Source organism: Typopeltis vanoorti, chromosome 2 (genome assembly GCF_054136105.1).
Source record: "Typopeltis vanoorti isolate ZY-2024b chromosome 2, IOZ_Tvanoo_1.0, whole genome shotgun sequence".
Classification (NCBI taxonomy): domain Eukaryota; kingdom Metazoa; phylum Arthropoda; class Arachnida; order Uropygi; family Thelyphonidae; genus Typopeltis; species Typopeltis vanoorti.
This window is the reverse complement of record NC_143550.1, coordinates 102,779,388-102,801,389: the sequence shown is the minus strand read 5'-3', so window position 1 is coordinate 102,801,389 and position 22,002 is coordinate 102,779,388. Positions and strand designations below refer to the sequence as shown.

At 35.4% G+C, this 22,002-nt stretch overlaps 1 protein-coding gene across 2 annotated transcripts in view; it reads right to left on the bottom strand.

The window, feature by feature from the left end:
* Positions 1–22,002, bottom strand: part of l(2)k10201 (zinc finger protein 511 lethal (2) k10201) — a 99,989-nt gene that overhangs the window by 49,555 nt on the left and 28,432 nt on the right. The window contains exons 3-5 of one of the 2 annotated variants that reach the window (XM_090407206.1): positions 21,363–21,564; positions 14,413–14,559; positions 7,447–7,574 (exon numbers count right to left, since the gene is read on the bottom strand). In XM_090407206.1, the coding sequence (XP_090263332.1) occupies positions 7,447–7,574; positions 14,413–14,559; positions 21,363–21,564 (477 nt within the window). The remainder of the gene's footprint in view (positions 1–7,446; positions 7,575–14,412; positions 14,560–21,362; positions 21,565–22,002) is intronic. The other variant, XM_090407216.1, reaches the window with a different exon arrangement.

Here is a 22,002-nt window from a genome sequence, read left to right as displayed (position 1 = left end):
TTCATGCTGTACGAGACGAATTCTCGCTATCAATCGCTTCAAAACTTCGAGATAAAACTCACCATTGACAGTTTGGCTAGGTGGAATAAATTCTTTGTGGATAATGCCCTTGAAATCGTAGAAACAAATCAGCATTGTCTTTACTTTTGACTTCTCCAAGCGATTTTTTTTTTGGATGCCCCTCTTCTGGTGGTCTCCGCTCAGTACTCTGGCACTTTGTTTCTCGCTCATACTCAAAACACCACGTTTCATTACCAGTGACGATCGTTTCAAGGTTGCTTGAGTCCTAATGAGTGGTTTTAATGAGGTCCTTGCAGTGTTCAATTCGATATATTTTTTGGTCATCAGTCAACTTGTGGGGAACAAATCGCGAATTCAATTACGAAGGACCAAGCTCTTGGTCAAAATGTTGTGCACAGTTGATTTTGGAATCCCCAATTCATCTTCAATCAATCTCAAGGACGATTTTGGGTTTTCTTTGATGAAATCAAGCACTTTTTGGATGTTAACTTTGCTCAGCCCAGTTTTTGGACGGCCTGGCTTTTCGTCGTCCTCAAGCGTCTCACGACCATTTTGAAATCACTTAAACCACTCAGAAACTTGAGTACAGGATAAGTGTTCATCACCGTATGCTTTTTGAAGCATTTGATGCGTTTCGGTAAACCTTTTACCAAGTTTAACACAAAAGTCAATTGCAGCTCTCTGTTTGAAACTCATTTTCTGACCGTTTGCCAAAACACATTGTCACTCTTGGCACTATAACTCGGCTTCTAATGAAACAAGTGTCATAAACAGTTGCCACAATGCTAATGAAGGTTGCCACTTTTGACAACAAAAAGATACAACAGCTGGAGCCACTAGTTTCTTCTATTTTTGAAAAGTTCGATTTCTTTTTGGACAAAGGGTGGAATTTCAGCTTTATATTTTTCCTTTCATCCACTATTCTCCAAGTTTCCAATGATAACCATTCTTCTTTTTTTCTTTTAACATATCCTAAAATATGTTTTGCTGTATCATTAAGGCCTTTTCTGACTTTTTTCCATTTAGCCTTTTATATCATTCCTTATATTCTCTTCTCCATCAAAATTACTAATATTTCCCCTTAACTTTATTATAAACTTGTTACAGACTTTGGCATTTTGTAATTTAGCAATATCAAATTTGCATCTATTAAGCATTTTCACCTGGTAATTTTTTTTTTTAACATATCTGCACAGATCCAATTATCAGGTGATGATCTGAGCCAATATCAGCATGTCTTTTATTTTGGACATCTAGTAATATTTTCCTGCACTTTTGGATGATTGTAATATGATCTATCTTGGTGATACCGAGGATACTTTATGTATTCTCTTATGCTAGAAGATCGTGCCACCTATTACTAATTTATATTTGTCACTGTTCCACAAATAATTCGTGTACATTATTTTCTCCCAATTCATGCTTAAGCATTACATTCTCCAGATCCTCATTATTTGTACCAACTTAAGAATTGAAGGGTGCATTCTAAGTTGGGCCATACCATTGAACAACTTTTAGCCTTCCAAATTTAGTTTTAGCATTTACTGTTATTATTCATCCTGAAATTGGTTCCTACCCAATCATTGCTTGACCAAATCTTTTGCTCATGAGCATTCCAACTCCGTGTTGATGTATATCAGTTATATTAAGCATCCCTGAATAAAGAAATATAGAGTCCATCAAAAAAATGTATATACACTTCAGCAAAAGAAAAACCTATATAAAAATTGTAATACTAAATTTATACAGACATCAAGAGATGAATACAAGTTACCTTTGACTTCTACAATTACATGAGGTGCTCAAAGTGGTAACCATTAGCATCCAGACACTTATTATTACAGTGAACTACTGCTTGGGCAACGTTGGCCAAAGTGTCCAGTGGGATTGCTGCACGTGCCGTTTCAATTTCTTTCTGAAGGGCCACCAGTGTAGCTGGTTTTTCTATGATACACTACATCCTTTAGAGTCCCCCATAGGTATAAGTCCAAGTGTTAAATCAGGACATGGGGAAAACTCAACTGCATCTCTTCATCCTATCCATTGTCTCTGCAAACTCTCATTGAGGTAAGCTCTCACGTCTCAATGGTGCGCCATCTTGTTGGACTTGATCATTCCCATAAAGTGCATAAATGGCAGGTAACACAAATGTGCATAGCATGTCTAGGTACACTTGATCAGTAACAGTACCTTCAAAGAAGAATGGTCCTATTAAACCCCTAAATGACAATCCACACCAGACATTGAGCCCTGGTAAATTGATTGCCCTGTCCACATGAATGCCCGGATTTTCTTGAGCCCAATAAACAGAATTATGCCGATTTACTGTTCTATTAAGCTTAACTTGTGCTTCATCAGACCAAACCATCTTCCTCACAAACTCCTCATCTACCATATGTTGAAACCACTCATAATACTTCATTCTTCGATCAGGATTGCCTTCATTCATTGCATGTAATAATCTTGGGATGTAAACTTTCCATTTAGCTGCTTGAAGAATGTGCTGTATGCTTGCACTGCTAACTCCTGTCTCACGTGCACATTGTGTGGTAGACTTGTGTGGCGAGTGTATAAACTGTTTCAACACAAAACCGAGGAAGCAGGGCTTGTTGCTGTGCGAGGCCTCCTGGATCTTCCCTTGTGCATATCACACACGGTGCCATAGGTCTCAAACTTATCACTAATACGTGCAATTGTCAGGCATGTTGGAGGTTGTGTCGGAAACTTAAAACTCACACCTCCATTGTTGTTTTCAACAATAACATTCTCAAATTTGAAATACCACTTTAAAATGGTCTTGCATTCCTCAAACGACAATTGTACCTTGGCCATTTTTGTTTGACAGTCCTACTGGTCACGTGTTGATGCTAGTATTCATGTGAGTAACAACATCTTTTGAGAGAACATCATACTACACATTGCTACCGTAATTCGATCCAACTTCAAAAAAGTCCACAGATGACATCTGTTAAAGTGAGTACATATTTTTTGAGAGACTCTGTACATTCCCATTGAGGCAATTCATTCTACCAGTACCATTCTATCTTATTTCACTACCCCTCCAATAATTCAATCTTATATTTTTTCATCTCATTTCTTAGTTGTGCTAGTTTTCCTGTTTGATAGTGTTTTAACATTCCACTGGATGATTCATGTCCTAATTTTTCAAGCTTTAGTCGTTACCAAGGAGTTGGTCTGATTTATAGATTTATCTAATTTGAAAAAAATATTTTTTTGGAAACTAGTAGGTTATTAGCCCACAGAGTTCCTATTTTGGTGGTAGGGCTGCTTGCTCGGCATCCAGATATGCATTTTATACAGAAGCATTTCCTCTTGTACAGATGTTTTAGTTATACCACCAATACTAGTCATCAGAGCCTTGTTTGTGATAACAGGTTCTATTACAAGAAGGCAAGGGTGGTATCTGAATGGATGAGGTTATGCATTATATATCATGAAATCAAAGACTTCATAATATTATGTAATCACATCACTTAGAACCCAGATCACCCCATAGCAGAAGATAAATGCTCATCTTTTCAGAGGTATTACTGATTACTGCTGTCTTCAAGTTTAGTATTGGTTTCAAGCCACAAGAGACTCCAGAATTTAGATAGTCTCCCAACTAGTAGTAATGATGTCCCACTTGAGTGAATAAAGCAAGTATTCCTTAGAAAAGAGATGTAAATTATCTCTCTCCCAAAAATGTCCAGAATTGAAAATAATTTCTCTTTAAAATGGGCCTTTAATGTAGACAGCATAAGTACTGAATAAGGTATGATACAATTTTGCTATAACAGCATATATCAAATACTCACAGCAACTGCCTTTTGTTCTTTATTAAAACATAGTTCAAGCAATACTAGGTGTGAAACCACATCACATTACACCACACTATCACTTCTTCTCAGAAAACTTTACTTGATATGATGCAGACTTGTCTCATACCAAATGCCACAATTCATGCTGTTCACACTTCTAAAAAGAATGAAGTGTGCTCAGATGGCCATGGGATACTGCTGGAGGAGAGGAAAGAAACTCACTATAGTGAAACCTTGGCAGAAAGTATTCACATCTTCAAGCATGATGTTTCTCTAGCTTACATAAAAGCATCTTTCCAAAGAATTTTTATACCATGTCTTGTAGCACAGAATGAAGCACCTCAAATGTTTTGACAGGATGTAGAATGTGTGATTTCTTAAAAATGCAACTGTGCCACGCTTTCTCATAAATCTACACAACAAAATGCAGACAAAAGAGAAGGTTATATACATATATTGCAGCTTCCAAGCTGCAGCAACTCTCCATGTTGGATCTCAGATAGTGGCAAAACTGACTGCCTGTGCAAAGCAAACAAGGTTATGGTATAAACCAAAATTAATTCTTGCCAGGCTCAGAAGCATCTTTACTGATTTTTTAAACCAAAATCAACAACCCACATCAACTTCACCAAGGAAAATGAAAAGGATGGGAAATTAGCATTCCTGGACATCCTGTTTTCCCCATACACTATCTGAAAAACTTACATCTGTTCAATGTAAACCTACTTTCATAGGCTGCTACAAACAGCAAGCTTCAACCCATCGTCCATCTCAAAAAATGGCATCTTCAAATATTTGTTCAACAGAGCATATGTATCTGCTCCAATTCCCAAGCTCTCCAACAAGAACTGAGCACCATCCAGTGCATCACACTACAGAATGACTTCACATCAAGGAAGTTTAAATGCTTCTTGGACACATACAAGCTTAATCCCAAGATCAAGCCTGAACCTATATGGTGAGTCCCTATCTCATACATTGTAGACATCTAAGAGGTGATCACAAAAATTCTGAAAAGATGCAATTTAATCTGTACATTCTGCCTTGTCAACAAAATCTCCTCTTGGTTACTATCCATAAAGATTGATACCCTCTCTATTCTCCCTTTCTCTGCCTGGTGTTTACCAGGCTCAGTGTGAGTGCCACCATTCACATTTTGGACAAACATGATGTTTGGTCAAAAAATGACTATAAGATCACTTATTTTATATCATCAACAATAAACCTGAAAAATCTGACCTTGCTCAGCATGGAGGAAGGGATGGACATCAATCACAATATCCTTTAGTCCAATATTCATCTTTTACATCAGTGCTAGGTTAGGTTTGAGAGGCTATTTAAAAAGAGTGCTGAAGCACTTTTACATCACCAACCTTGAATCGGAATAACTGTCTATCTATTGCCAAGATTTGAGAGTCTCATCATTATACATAAATGGCAATGACAAGCCTTTGTGTTCCCTCTCCCCCTTTTTTTCTAGATATAATGAATGCTATTTCATTCAATTATCTAAATTTTGTATTTCAAATGATTTTAATTTTAATTGCAATCTTATTTGATTTTGCAACTACCCATATGGTAGCACTATGATACATGGCTCAGCTCTGCAAATAGGATTAACATTCCTTGTTCTAGCTTCACCTTACGATTCTGCTGATGCAATGATGATGGCCTGTTAATTTTTGGCTGAACTATTTGCCATAATAAAAATTATTCATTAATCTTGTGAATATGTGTGTCTAATAATCTGATTCTCTCCATGTTGAGGATCCATTTCCTCAAACAACCAAACTGCCTTATTATTAACAAGGGCACATGCATCTGCCAATTTTTTTCACTATAAACCTTTTTTTGGGGGGAGAGGGAGGGAATTGGCTTCTTCTTCTGCAATATTCTTTGCTTCTAGCTCTATAATATCTTCATTTGCAAGCTCTTCTTACACAGCTTCCATCAAATGTTCAACATCATGTTGTCAACCTCTTGAAAGGCTTTGTCTTTGTCAAATCCTGTAAATATATGAACACAGTTTCAGTAGCTTCTTTCAAACACAATTCATAACTCTGTTTTTACCCCAATCCATGATGCATCTACATTCTTTGTACAATTCAAGATATTATGTTCCTTCCAAAAGTCTTTGAGGATTTTTGCATCCTCAGTAGGAGCAATAGTTTGAAAAAAAAAAGCATTTTTTAATAATATGTCATAAAGGCAGGCAATAACACCCTTACCCAAGGTTGTAGAAGTGAGGTAGCATTCGGTGAAACTGTTAAGCAAATGAGAATCATTTGAGATTCTCATTGAGAGTACAAGTGGTCATAAGCCAAGGAATGATTGTACTGTATACATAAAGTCTGTTTGCCTTAATATCATGATCGGTTGCAGTGGTATTGTGTGCCCATTTCGGTTGGGAGTGATGTCATGGCTTATGCAACCCGAACTACAAAATTCACGTCAGTTTGACCGAATGATTGAATTTTTATCGATGTATGAATGTTTTAAGAGTGTATAGCATATCAGTGCTCATCTTAATTGGTCTAATGTAATTAATTGTAGGATAACTTTGAATGTTTTAATTAATTAAAACATTCAAAGTTATGATACTGTATACTAGAAAACAATACTGAAGGAGAATGCTATATTTGTTTGGTATATTTGAATTACTTAAAGGTGTAAAATTTGGAAGAGGAGGATGAGGCTTACTTCCTTCAATTACAATATTGTTTCTCATTGTAAATATGGGCAAAACATTATTAATTTATTGAAAATTATATATTCAAATATTCAAACTTGCCTACCACATCAGTTCACACTTCACGCACGCAAAACAGATGAAACTCAGAAAACAAAAACAGCAACTCATGACAAATGACAACATTCAATTGGATTGGCTGACACAATAACCAATCACAACGTCTACATGCTATTGTCGCAGAGCTCACCCTGCCTTGCCTCCTGAGCAGTTTAAAATGATAAGATTACTAGAACGCTAAGATTTGACCTGGTGGGCCATCTGTACATCTTTTGAAAGGGCTCAAAGGTATATGCATTTCGAATGCACACCTGGGCTATTAATGCGAATGTGATGCAATGTTTACGCATCGAAAAGTTTCCTCTTCATGAATCATTAGTATATTGTGTTTACTTTTAGGAAAATACAATTAGGGGAGTCTTTAACAGGAATAAATGCAAAAATATAATATTGATGATGTTATTTGGTGGATGAACACCACACACCTAACACACCCTGAATATTCATCCTTGATTGGTTGATACCCACATGCTGTTGCTAATATCAAATACATACTCTGTTTATCAGAAGAAGAGAAAGAAACCATATAAAATCAAGAATAATTGTGTTTGTGTTAGAGAAACAGAAATATAACAAGTGACAAAACATCCAGCTAATACTATAAACTGCTTGTTTTTTTCATGTTAGTCACTTGATGAGAGGTTACCACCTGTTAGCTCGACATTAAGTTACAGCTGTAGAGATGAAAATTTTGTAGTACAAGCCAGTTACTGAATAGTTAGATAATGTGCTAATTACTATAAATACAAAAATATGAAAGTAATTTAATTTTATCAGGATTCCATGGATCCTTACCTATCTTTTGGAAATTTATGAAATCTAAAATCACTGGGATATTTGTGATCTTTAATTAGATGTTCTTTGCGAGAACCGGCATCTGAAAACTTTTTTCCACAAGATTCAACTATGCAGTCATACATATCCTACATGATGAAAAAGTATTAATTACAGACAATAACCAAAATCACTAAGCTAAATAAACAATAATCCAAATCAAATCAACTCTGTAATAAGTAATTATTCAATGATATTAAATTCTTGTAGCAACACAAAAAAATTACCCATGAAATTCAATTTCGATTTTTTGAAAGCAGCAGAATTATTTCTGTTTTGAAAATATTTCACATTCATCAATTCTGAGCATGTTACACAACTCCAAGCAAAGACTTCCCAATCTTCACTCATGTTGATGTTTAGCAAAAAAAAAAAAAAAAAAACAGACATCTAAAGTTAATAATTAACTAAAATTATTTTGCTAATTAGATTACTAAACCTTTATTTCAGCTCAGTCACCAAGGAATTTCCATGGGCAAACAGAAATATACTGAGTGCATGGGCACAGGCCCACCAGTAGTAAGGCAAATACAGACTGATTATAAAAGGCGGGCTCCTGCAGTCCTGACTGGCACCCCTCTATGGATGGATGAGGCACTTGCTGAAGGTCTCAAAATGATGGTCTCCCACATTTGACAGTCATTATGATGCAGCCAAATTTATTTAAGTTTGGGGAATGCTGTAGTACTGCGACAGATTCCAGAAATAGTCCCTGATTTAAATCTGTTTCTGTATAAGAGGAAGGTATTTTCCATTAGATCCAGTGATCTATTCATGACTTATTTTAATGGTATTAATAATATCAAACAATTTTATCAAAAGATGTTTTATTACTGCTTATGTTTCAAAGGTACATCAGAAAAGACAGCCAAAGTACTGACGAAACATGGCTTTCGCATCACATTTCCTGTGACTGTAACTTGGCCTACCATGAGCAAACAGGAAGATCAGTTAACATCCACCTGGAAGAACATAAAAAAAATATATATATGGCTATCCCATGTTGTTTAATCTGAATCTTGGGTCTGGTTTAGTCCCGAAGGTGTGGAAAGAGGGGGAAAATAGTTCCACTGCATAAAGGAGGATCCAAGACTACTGTTGCAATTACCGACCGATCAGCATATCAGGAGTCGTTGTCAAGGTCTTGGAGAAAGTAGTCAAGGGAAAAATACAGGAATGGATTGATGAAAATGAGATACTGTATGGGGGGACAGCATGGCTTTGTGAAGGGTAGATCATGCCTCAGTAACTTGTTCAAGTTTTAACACAGTGACGGCTGAACTGGATAAGGGTAATGGGTTTATAGTGATACTGCTGAACCTGGCTAAGGCCTTTAACAGGATACCACATGGAATTCTAATCCGTAAACTGCAACATATGGGAATGGATATAGTGTTGGTGAGATGGATAGGTGGGTGGTCGATGGAGAGATATCAGAGAGTAGTTTATCAGTCGTAGAGTCCAAAAGACGGCCTGTGACTAGTGGTGTGCCGCAAGGTTCTGTTCTTGCACCACTGCTGTTTAATTTGTTCATTAACGATATAGGAAAGGATCTAAGAGGAACAGTTCAGATGATACTTTGTTGTACCACTGGAGTGGTACAACAAAGTATCGTCTGATTATTTCCATATGCCAATTACAATGCAATTTCCTCTTGAGTCTGTGCCATTATTATGGTACATTAAAACATTAATCTGACCTACTTCCTACATTTGCTTTTTTTTTTCCTTCTTTTTTTCTTCTTTTAAATAAAATGTACTTAGGTCTTCTATAAATTATGAACTATGCTTTGCAAACATTGTTTTACAGGAAGCTGTTTCTCTGAAAGAACAGCTTTGCTACATCACTTACCTTGGAAAAAGGCTTAAGTTTAAATATTTTCTTTTAATCCAGCACATGAGAATTCGCAAATCCTAAAACACAGCATGTGGGCAAGTAGTTAAAAGGAAGGAATCCATTCACAAGTTTCTTGAAAAACTAGGAATTGTATTCAGTGGAGAAAAAATAGTATGGGGAAGGCTGTTCCAAAGAACAGAGGTAGATGCCATGTATGGATGTTAACCAATAGCTGATCATTTCTTACAAGATTAGAGGAAAGCAGAGGAATGGTAGTAGGCAGTTTGATGGAGCAACACACATGAAAGTGCCTATATAAAAAAAAAAAGAATAATGCAGAAAAATTGTGGCTATCAAGAAAGTAACTGAAGGAGTATGTGTGAAGGGGAGAGAGAGAAATATAAAATATAGGGAGTTGCCTTTAGGCAGAATGCTCTCTTTTGTAATAATGAGATAATAATGAGATCAGTTTAAAATTTTGTGGAAGATCTTGAAGCTAGAATCATTTCAACACTACAAGGTTTCTTGAATGAAGACAAGGAATGGAGAGTATCATCACTGAGCAATGAGAAGGTTATTGATGTACAGGAGGAGCATGATCAAGAGTACAGAACCCTAAGATATTCCAGCATTTATAATCTGAAGAATTCATTCACCATGATATATAATGAATGATCAGAGAGGAAATTAGTAATCTAATCACAAAGGGCAGGAGGAAGAACATAAGATGGTAGGTGAGAAGACCTCAATGCCAAACATGATCTTCCAATTATGTTGATCTTTAGTGGCAAAACAAACATCTAGAGATAATAATTACTAAGTTTATTTAGCTGATAAATTATTGGCAATATTTTAGCTTGGCCACCAAAGCATCTTCATGGGTACAAAGAAATACTCTAAACACATGTATATGGGCATATTAACAGGAAGGCAAACACAAATTGAATGAGTGAATTTTAAAGAGAGCAAAAAACATCTTATAATTCCAGGTCTCACAGGATTTATGGATAGTAGTAGTTCCCCTAAAGTGGTCAAACACTTAGCCTAAGAGCTCTCTGTCAATCAAAGACCACACTTCTCCCACATTAAAACTCTATGTGCTTCAAATCATGCTTGTCACACTTGATCCTTAAAGATACTAATATTATAGCCCCCTATTCACTAACATATCCCTAAAAGAAACCTCAGAAGTAATTCAGACTCTCTTTCCTCATGCCATAGAAGCCTTATCCAGTTTACTTCAACACAGTTCGATTCACTATGAACTTGAGCTATTTTATGGCAAGGTAAAACCAACAAGCAAACTGAAGGCACATCTAAGGGCTCCTCCTCACCACTAATCTTTTCTTAGAGCATTTCAAAAATACTGCCAAAACTCTATCCCTCTCAAACCCACAATATGGCTATGTATACAAAGATGATATGCTCTCTATTTTGCCACATAGATAGGATATTCTAGAAACATTTTTAGCACACCTCAACAATCAACACCTAAAGATCTGTTGCACCACTAAAAAGAAAAGCAATTATTGTCTGTCCTTCTTTGAAATTCTAGTCATTTGATTATCCAACAGATCCTTATCCTTTCTTTGTTTATAGAAAAGTTATTCACACCAGTAGGTACATCAATCTTCTGTCACATCACCACCCCTCCCAGCAATATGGTGTTATCAGAAACTTTGTAAATTGAGATAAATCATTTGCTTGGCAACGCTAGCCTTATCATAGAAATTAATCTCATCTTTTTAAGTCAATGGCTTTCCCCTCCACAAAATTAACAGAAAACTCTGTTCATTTCCCCAAAACCACTCCTGCCCCCCCGCCACCCTATGCAAAAAAAATCCATTGCTATCTCTACATCTACAGCACCTCAGAAAAATTTCATCTGTTTTAAAATAGTAAGACATACACACCTCCTTCAAGCCATATCAAAAATTAGCCACCCTTATCTGCTCACCAAAAGATCCTTTCCATCATCTTTGGTGGTACAAGGCACATTTCTTTAAATCTTTATTGCTTTTTTTTTTTTTTTTTTAATTTTATATTCTTGTTGTCTTATTGTCACTTTCATTAATAAAAAAGCAGTTTTAAACAAAATGTGTCTCTTGGCATGTAATGAGTGACCTCTGTTAGGATCATGATTGCATTTTAACTGCATGGTTTGAACTGTTTTCATTAAAAGTCTAAATCAAATAGTTTGGTTCAAACAACCAAGTGGTGAAAACTCTTTGCTAACTTTCATTGATCTCATTAAACATTGTTTTTTTTTTTAATACTGAAAACTTAAAAGCTTTGATTGCTATTTTGAGCAGAAGGCAAGCTTATTGCATTTGATTAATATGTTTGCTTTAGATTTATTGACGAGTTTCTTATATTTGTTTCCCACTCTTGTGCAGGTTGCATCATAAGCTGGAGTTTTTGACTTAGGCTATTAAACACCCTGAATTTTTCTCTTGAACTGTAAAGCCATTTTTTAGAGAGAACCACGCATATGATATATACAGGTATCCCTTGCTTAACGTGGTTTTTCTTAATGCGGGGAAATTAATTGCGGCAATCCCTTGAAATATGCGGCAAGAGTTTTGATTAACACGCCTTTAACCCTGCAGAGCTCGCAGCTGATCTGACAGATACATGCAAAATGTTTAATGTAAATATTCTAACACAATTCAGTGTATAGTGTGGAGGTCACGAGTAGCTGTGCATTCATATGTTATGAGTGATATTCCACACTATTTTTTTGCTGTCAGTTTGGTTTAACGCGTGTTATGTAAAGGTTTGTGATATTTGACAGTAAATTGTATCTAAGAGATACCGCGACCTCAGATATCAGTATAGTATGGTTTAGTTGTTGTTTTTTTTTATTCTTTGTTTAATAATTTCCAGATTGTAACTGAAAATAAATAAACCATCATGTATTACTGAAATAGAGAACCAAAGGCTTATTTATCATACATGTCCTCTAGGAGATGTGCTTTACATTATGGAAAATACTAAAGAAAGTGATCTGGAGCTTACTCCACCTTTACGAGTTGCCCATAAGGTTGCTTATGCTTGCATCTGCCAAACGTTTAGTTTCTATATATTCGGCACGAAACTCTTGTAGTTTCTATATTTAGCTATGAAATAATGTTGGATTCAATATCCATTTAATTTGTACCATCATGTATTATATTTGAAGTGTTTTTTCTTTATGTTTTATTGCTTGTTTGCCGAGGTCAGGAGAGTTATTTTGCTTGCTATCATAGAATTTATGCCGATAAGAAAAAAACTGGAACTGTTCAAACGACTCTTGATAACTTCTTTTGATAAAAAAATTGCAGTAAATAATGTAGGTAGAAGTATTTATTAAACATTTACTTTGCATTCATTTTTTATCTTTCCTAAAAGAGTACCATATAAAACGAATTATTAATACAGTAATCAATCATGGACGAATTATAATTTTTACCATTGATTATTAGATTTGATTAACGCGATTTTGATATACGGGGTAACATCGAGTGATTAATTAATCGCGTTAATCGAGGGATATCTGTGTGTGTGTGTGTGTGTGTGTGTGTGTGTGTGTGTGTGTGTGTGTGTAAAATCATTGTTTGAATTTCAGCAATAAAAAGAACATCTGTAACAGAACTTGAAAACAGACAGATTCCAATTTCATGCAATACAGTGTATTTATATGGCATGTGTTTCTTTAAACTAGTGTGTTGTTTTTTTTTTCCCTGATTGTTAGTAGGCAGTGGAACAGATGAAGCATATTACCTCCTCTATCTATTCCAATGCCTAATAACAACTAATTCCAGTCTTCCACAGCATAGAATAACTAGTTCATTTCAAATGTATCAAAGTAGCCTGAAGCCATTGAGTTCTGGAAAGAAATTATGGAAGCAAATGCCTCTTTCAGTTTCTGCTTTTTATTTTTTTAAAAAAAAGGAAAATGAAAAATAATAAATTAAAAGCTGCTACTCATTGAAATATATGTAGAAACATCTAGAAGAAGATTCTACTGGTCTTTGACTTCCTTAATTAATTTTTATTTAATGGAATCAGCAATAAGTGACAAAAAATTTTATTTTTCATGTCATTTTGGTACTGTTTTACAAATAGACCTGTAGCTACCTTCATGCTTATTTAGCAATACTGTCAGAATTAAAAAAACATAATCTGTGTTTCCTTTCAATTACTGTTCACAATAAAGGATGAATTTATAAACTTATCAATAAGCAATACTTCAAAAGGAAAGAAATGAAATTTAGAAAAGTAATTAACACTCACTACAGAGCAGAACTCACTTTTAGTGATGTAATGTTGGTCACATGATCACACTTCTGACTCATTTTTTCAACATAACTGTATTTTTTAAATAACAGTATTAAAAATCCTTTTCATTATGTAAAATGCTCAAGCATATATTTACACTAAATTAATTCCCATTGTGAATTGTAAAAATAAGCTTATGCCAATATTAAATTACAATTGCACACCTCCTTTAGGGTTAAAGATGTTGAAAGACTAAGAAGAATATAAATTCATATTATTTTGTATTACAGTTGGTAATGAAACAAAGGAAACTGTTCATGTTAGATTAACTTTTTTTTGTTTGTTTGTTTAATGGTATCTGAATTTTGTAAAAATAATGGTGCTAACTCACAAGTTATCCAAAATAAAATGTTTGAGAATTTTTGACTAATAAGTTCAAAATTAACCAGTGAATGCTGCATAGACTTAAGATTGGAATTACTTTACCTTTTGCAAACAGCAGCAACACATCTTTGAGTATTTTCACACAAACTAACTTTTAGCAGAGGACAAAGAGTCTACAAACGAATTAACTTATTAAATTAAACACATGATACAATCCCCTGGTTGGAAACAAAACTTTTTAATAAATTTATTATCAGCCACTGATGATCATAAAATTTGACTGTGAATGAGATGATGTTTAAATTGGGGGGAAAAAAAAAAAAAAAATATATATATATATATATATATATATATATATATATATATGTAGGTAAATTATGCAAATAAAATAAGGTAATGTATTCTGAATGCATTTAGAATGAGACTGAAAATTCTCTAAAAACTCACCACTTCTCTTGAATAATTTGCCTGTGTTGAGTAGATTTGTGGAGCCCTGCATATAACCTCCATACACAGTGAGAGGAAGAAAATGACATAAATTAGGGATGCCCTCTGGAATGTCAGGACTAGATTTATCAAGAAAGAAAACTGAAACTGTAAAAAAGGTAGAGTAATTTGGTTAACAAATCAACTTTCATATTTGAACTGATCATGTTTTAAGAGGAACATGAACACATTGACCTAGTAGTCAGCTATCTTATGTATATACTAATGCCAGAAGCATCAGGAAATAAGACAAGGAATTCTTAGCATTGGTATAGTATGATCAAAAATTATTGGCATCAGTAGACCTGCCTAACAGAGGATGGTTTCCTTATAGAATGTGATGGATTCAGTGTCCTCCTCAGGTAAGACAAGATAAGAAGATTAAGGGAGTATTGCTAATGACTGCAGAGAAATTAAATCCAACCAAAGCATAAATCTCTGTAGCAGTATGAATAACATAGGCCGTAGGTTTCAGGCTGTTTAGTGCTTTATGTACCAGGATCATCTGAAGAAAAATGTGAACTGCATAGACAAGTAAATTTTGTAGATACAAGAACATCACTATGGAGTTGCTGACTAAAGGAAGGAGAAAGCATACAATACAAGGGGAAAGAGAAATTTAAAGAATTATTGAGGGATAACTACCCTAAGCAGCATATGACAGAAGGGACTCATGGTACAAGAGCAATGGATCTCGTAATAGTATGAGAGATCAGCCTTATAAATGAAATGACTTGTATCTCCAACTGGCGAGTAATCTTGCAGCAGTTTTGACTTGGTAGGTGACAGAGCATGGTCATCAATTTTGATCACCAACATCATGTCCTCACAGCACTTAAGCCTCTACACACGAATGTTTTATGCCATAGTACAGATTTAAGCTTTTTTCTAAGTATGTCATAATCACCTGCCTTACAGTTCCATAAAAACCCCATCTTGTTAGAACATTCCTCATGTTTTACAATTTCCTAAGTCAAGACTGCATGGTCACTTTCACGGATTGGAGGTAACGTTGTCACCTTGGTTATGGATAGCTCTTCTGATCCTATTACCAGGTGCAATACTCTCACACCTCTAGTCTTTTCCATCACATGCTGACTCAAGTAATTATCTCTCAACAGGTGTATTATTTCCATTTCTTTTCTGCCATGTGATCTTTCTTCTTTCCAGTTTATAACTCCATAGCTGAACTTTCCCCATAATAATCACTTGATCTGTACTCATTGTACTAATTTGGTGATGCATGTCTTCTAGATCATCTGTGGAACTCCCTGGCCTATAGCAACAACCAACTCTATATTTTGTCTTATTGGTCTTAATCTGACACCAGATTGCTTCAAATGAATAGCCACCCTCCTGCCTGTCTCCTATGCTTTTTGGTTGCAATTCATCTGCTATCATCAGGAGTACTCCTCCATCCAACCTATTCTCTCTATCTTCCTCGAAACCCTTCACATTCAATCCCTGTAACTATATTATCTGCTGTTAGCCAAGTGTCACTAATGCCTATAACATTTGGCAAGGTTGCACTAACCAATGCTGCCAAAAACTCCTCCTTCTTGTTCCTGATATTTCTAGCATTAGTATATAGAAATTGCAGCATCTCTTTATTCCCCCGACCACCTTTACTTTCTGAATTGACTACCCTATTCAATATTTTTGCTTGAGAGATTAGATTCCGCACTTGGTCATTCTCACACTCACTCGCTTCATGGGTGTCTTCCACCCTAATTGCTTAAGTTTCCCTGAGAGAGAGAGAGAGAGAGAGAGAGAGAGAGAGAGAGAGAGAGAGAGAGTGCAAAGAAGAGTGTTTAAGATGATATTAGGATTGTGGAATGTGGATTATGAGGAGAGACTGAGAATTTGTGGACTGTGGACACTAGAAAACAGGAGAAAGACAGGTGTTTTGATAGAGATCTACAAACTTCTGAAAGGATCATACAGTAGATGGAATTTTAATTTTATGGAGGGAGAGGAGAGTAGAAGAGAGTATACATGAAAGTTAAGAACGAATGCAGCCAAAAAAGGAGTGACAGCTATATTTTTCTCTCATAGAGCATTGCTTGGTCATAATGGATTGCCTTTGAGGTCCTGTGTACACAAGACCTCAAGTAAATATTCAAGAAAATGTATGACAGCAAGATGAGTCCCTGACTTCTTGGAAGTCTCTATAATAAGAATATTATATTATGAAGAGCATGCATTATACATGTTTGACAACAGCTGTAGCGATGATGCAATGATAAAAGGAAATACAAAGAGTAGAAAGCCTTGAGGAAGAAAAAAATAGAGGTGGGATAAAACAAGCTATTAATCAGAGACCTACTGAAAATTGTAGTACCTCCCAATTTTTAAACAGTCTTTTAGCACTAGCTAAAGGCTACATACAGCTGCAGCCTTTCATATCAGTCAGATTTAATTATAAGAAAAAAATCCATCAGTCTTCAAATTTGGCTGCAAATTACTATTTGCTTCTAATTTAAATCTTTACAGAAATGTTTCCAAAGAAATCTTTTTTCTTGCTAAAGCTTTTCTTGCTTTGAATAATAGTGAAACTTGTGGAAATAATTGTTTATCATTTCCAGTAATTGTGGAAATGCAATAATTGTGCAAATTTGGATTCTAATGTCTGTTTTATGCATCTAAATAATTAAGTTCTGGGTCAAGGATCGTACTTCTCTTATACGAGGCACTGAGGTATGGAGTAATTTACCTGATTTTTATAATAGCATAAATTTTTAATGGAGTGATTCTGGTATCATCTCAAAAAGAGATACTAGTGTTTCTGCTTAAGATCCCCCCCCCTTCTCTGAGCGAACACTCTCTTCTGAAGTTATGCTGAATACCATGTCTTTTTGAGGTTTTTAAATGTTAGTTAAAACTGGTTGGGCAAAGAGTGTTTTCAATGCATTGAGACCATGCCTGCTAAATCAGATATTAAATTTTATGGATTCATTTAAGATGGGGATAAGTGAGTGAAGTATAGTAATTTACAGTATATATATATATGGATATCATATTGTATATTATGGGGATGTGCAAAAGAGGTGGAAATGCCCTTGACTTGGTTGTTCAGGCAACAGGAACAGTCTCAGAAGAGTGGACAGAAGGAAAAACAGTGCCTACATAAGGGAGAATCCAGGTTTATAGTTTATAATAGAGTGACTAGTATAATGGATGGGGGAGATGCTTATACAGTCTGATAAACTGCTTTTGAAACTAAGCAGGATGGAAATGGATAGGCATTTGATAGCCTGGTTACAGGGATGGCTGATGACAGAAGACAGTGAGTTGTGTATGGAGATGCAGTGCCCTGAAAAACAAAGGTGATGAGTGGGGTGGTGCCACAGAGTTCCATTCTGGGACCAATGCTGTTCAAAAAGAGATATTCAGTTATTTGCTGATAATGCTAAATTAGAAAGAGCAATGTCTGGAAGTTTTGATGTGCTGCTATTGCAAGAGGATTTGAATAGGATGGTGCTCTGGACCAAAAAATGGGATGTCATTTAATTGTTGCTACGTGTAAAGTTATGCAATTTGGCCAGAGAAGATGGAATGAGGTTTACATATTAGAGGAACTTTGCTTCAGGCGGTGGAAGAGGCAATGGATCTGGAAATCTTGGAAGATAGAAAACTGAAATTAGGAGACACTTGCAAAAGCTGTAAAGGTTATTCAGAAAATTGCTACTATTATGCAAAGAATGCTAACATGCATGGATAAGGAGGTGATAGTTCCTGTATAAAGCACTCACTGTGCTTTGCCTGGAATTCTGTGCACACATCTGGTTATATTGAAGTTAAGAAACATTGGAGAGAGTGCGAAAGTGAATAACTAGGACTGTCTCAGATCTATGAAATACTGAGTATGGAGACAGATTAAGAGAATGTGGTCTTCAGAGCTTGGTGGATAGAAGGAGTGATATGATTGAGACATATAGGTTGGTGAGAAGATCCATCAAACATATACAGAGGAATTATTGCAAAGGATAATGGGTGATGCAAGAACGAAAGGTCATCCTTGGAAACTGTACAAAGGTCATGTGAGGAAAGAAGTGAAACAGAGATTTTTTTTTTTTGCTTGATGGGTGGTGAATGAGTGGAATGCAGTGCCAGAGTGGGTGATGAAGGCTTCAACAATGAATGCGTTAAGGCATGGTATGTAGTTAATGTGGTGAGTGTTCGACCTCCTGCAATGAGGCTTTGGATTCCATGGAAGCTTGAAAGTAATACTACTATTACTACTACTAATATTTAATGTAAATTAGTACATGAATTCACTGCATATATATAAGTAGTTTTGTACGTTGATCTCGTAAATAAATATTGATTTTTTTTTTTTTTGGTTCTAACTGAATCCCACTCTTTTTTATTACAATGGTAATTCATGAATTTAATAGATAAGATTCAATTTTAATTTCTTGTGCAAAATAATGTCATATGCATTTCCTAAACAAGATATCAACCTGTTCCTTTAAAGGGATACATAATTAGCTAATTTATCAATTTGGCTCAGACATGTCCTTCAGCTGAGTTTCCTTTGCATTGGACCTTTATGGAAATGGAAGAGAGACAGAGCCTTGTGAACTAGGAGCCCATGCCATAATAACTACTCTCATTTTAGCTATGTGAAAATTGCTCATTCAAGAAAGCTTTCAGTGGGCTAGCATAATGTGGTGTGGCGCTGTTATGCTGGAAGAGATATTATTTATTATTATTATTAGACACCTCCACAGAGTCCAAAGACTCATCGAGGGAGGGCACCTGCTCTACAACTCTGTCTCTGCCACTCAATCCACCAACTGACCACAACTACACCAACATCTACCGCCGACCACCACCACTAGTATTTCCAAAGTCAATCACAAACATCCATGCCCACGGCAGGATTTGAACCCACAGTTTTTTAACTGGAGCATGGTTAGCATATCCTTTGTGGTATCTAAAATATTGCATGGTACATTGTCTTTGTCATTATGGAATCAGTGAAGAAGAATGGTAGAATTAAATTCAAATTCCAAGCACACTAGTTTAATGTACGATCATCACATTCTTGTATTATAAGAATGTGTGAATTTTCACTTCCCTAAATTTGACAACTGTGTATATCTTACCAGAAATGTGTCATCATCATCAATGCATAAACATCTCCAATGAAAATGTGTTCCATGTAACTTCTGAATGTTAAGCTCTATAGCACAGTTTTCTGTACACAACAGCATATGTGCAATAAGCTTGTGGAATATAAAGTTTGTGAATGGCTGATAATGGATTTACAGGGTGTTCGGGATAAATTTGACATATTTATAATTAATTATATTTTTCCGTAAGTTACATGTATTAACACACACTTCTCTTCATTTAAAAGTTTGGACCCTTCTTCATTCATATACAAGATGTCAGAAAGGATGGATAGCTGGAACCCACCTGAATCATGGAAGAGAATAACTTGTATCATGATGATTCGTGCCCGCCATCAAAATAAGGATATTACGACTGCTGCCCAATGCTCCCTGAATACAGTAAAAACAATCAGGCATGAACTAGAGACTTGCAATGGTGACTACGAGGATGTAGCAAGAAGAAAGATCCCTAGCAGACGATCCGATTGCGTTCGTACAGCAGAATTCCTCGCAAATCTGCAGGAACAGGTGTTGAAGAACCCTGGCATTGGAATTCGGGCTTTGTTCGTGGAGTTGCTAACTGTAGTCAAGCCCTGGATAACAAGGGTAGCCAATGGTAGGCCGTATGTATGGCAGCAGGATTCGGCCCCTTGCCACACCTCTGGGAAAAGTCAAAAATGGTTGTCTGAAAATTTCTACGACTTCACCAGTCCAAATGTTTGGCCTCCAAACTCCCCAGACCTTAACCCCATGGATTATTTTGTATGGGGCGCAGTTGAAAAAGACACCAATCGCACTTCCAGTAATACAAAAGCCCAGTTAATGGATAAAATTAAAACAGTTTTTGCGGCCCTTCCCAGGGAGACTGTAGCATCAGCTTGTTCGAGGTTCCGAAGCAGAATTGAAGCTGTGATCGATGCTAATGGTGGTTATTTTGAGTAAATCTTGTTGATAGTATTGTAATTAACTCTGCCTGTAATGTTTTTTTGTCAATTCATTAAATTTAATAGATACAAAGAAGATTTTCTTTTTCCTTACGAAACTGTCAAATTTATCCCGAACACCCTGTACAGCAGCAGCATTAACATTTTCCCATAATGCTTCCAATTGATCTGTATTCATTGCCTCCACTTCTTTTCTTTCTTAACACACAATAAGTTCCCAACAACTGTTTATGTTATGCCACTATACTATGTCAAGGTAATCCCTTATTCTGCCTGAATTTCCTTTGCACAGGATATTGGAAACTTCAGCAAGCCAAAAACAATGCTGTGCTTTCTGATATAACATAAAATTATGCAGTGCTAATTTGACACTCATTGGTACTACCTATTGTGTTGTGTTGTGTATGGTATGCACAACATAGGTAGTATCATTTACTCTGTGAGCCACTAAAACTTGGCAAGTTTCTGCATATGCAAACAAAAACCTGATGATTTTATCAGTATTAGTTTTTGAAATATACCATTTTGCTATTAATTTTTAATAACAAAATTAATTTTAATTAATGGTAGTAATTCTGTTGGATGCACTGTATACTCCTACACATTTTGGAAGAAATACCATAGCATTAGAAATAGTAATAAACTCCATGCAATCATTTAAAGAATAAAAATAAATTAAATGTTGGCTATTACTATTTAATCCAATGCAAGAAGGAAAAACTTTTATATAGCATCAACATGAGAATACAAGATTCTGTAAAATAAAATTCCTTATTCAAAATCCAAACTCAACAGCTACAATGAAAAAAATACACTATGAAATGTAAATAGATCATTCAAATCTTACCGTGTTATTATGCTGCACCTTAGCCTTAAAATACGAATCATGCTCTTCTTGTAAGTGCAAACTCAGAAGATGCTCAGATGGGAATAACCGTTTACAAACAGAACATACATTTCGGTGGACACTATTATAGTGATTTTCATATGTCAGAAGAGAATGAAATTTTGCTTTACAATTATTCTCATGGCAAACAAATTCAAAATAACTGGAACATAAAAGTATTCAAATTAACAAAATCAGTATATAAAGAAATGAATAATAAATAAATTAATAAATTATAGTTAAGAAATTTCTGTTAAATAACTGCTAAGTAGAATAATTACCATATGAAAGATAGAAGAAAGTTTCTAGAAACTCTCTTCTATACTTCATATGGCAATTCAGTATACACCATTTAAAAAAAAATAGTGTATGATGTTATGTGACTGAAATGTGTTGCACAGATTAGGATTGACAGAGAAAATACAAAATGCTGGATCCCCTCAGAGAGAGAGAGTCACTGATAAATATACTTTAGGTAGTTATCAATATCAGAAATATTAGAACAAGGTATATAAGAATAAGATATCAGAAATTAAAATAAAGAACAAGTATCAAAAGAACTTAAAAACTATTCATCTGGAACGAATAGGAATAGTGCCAA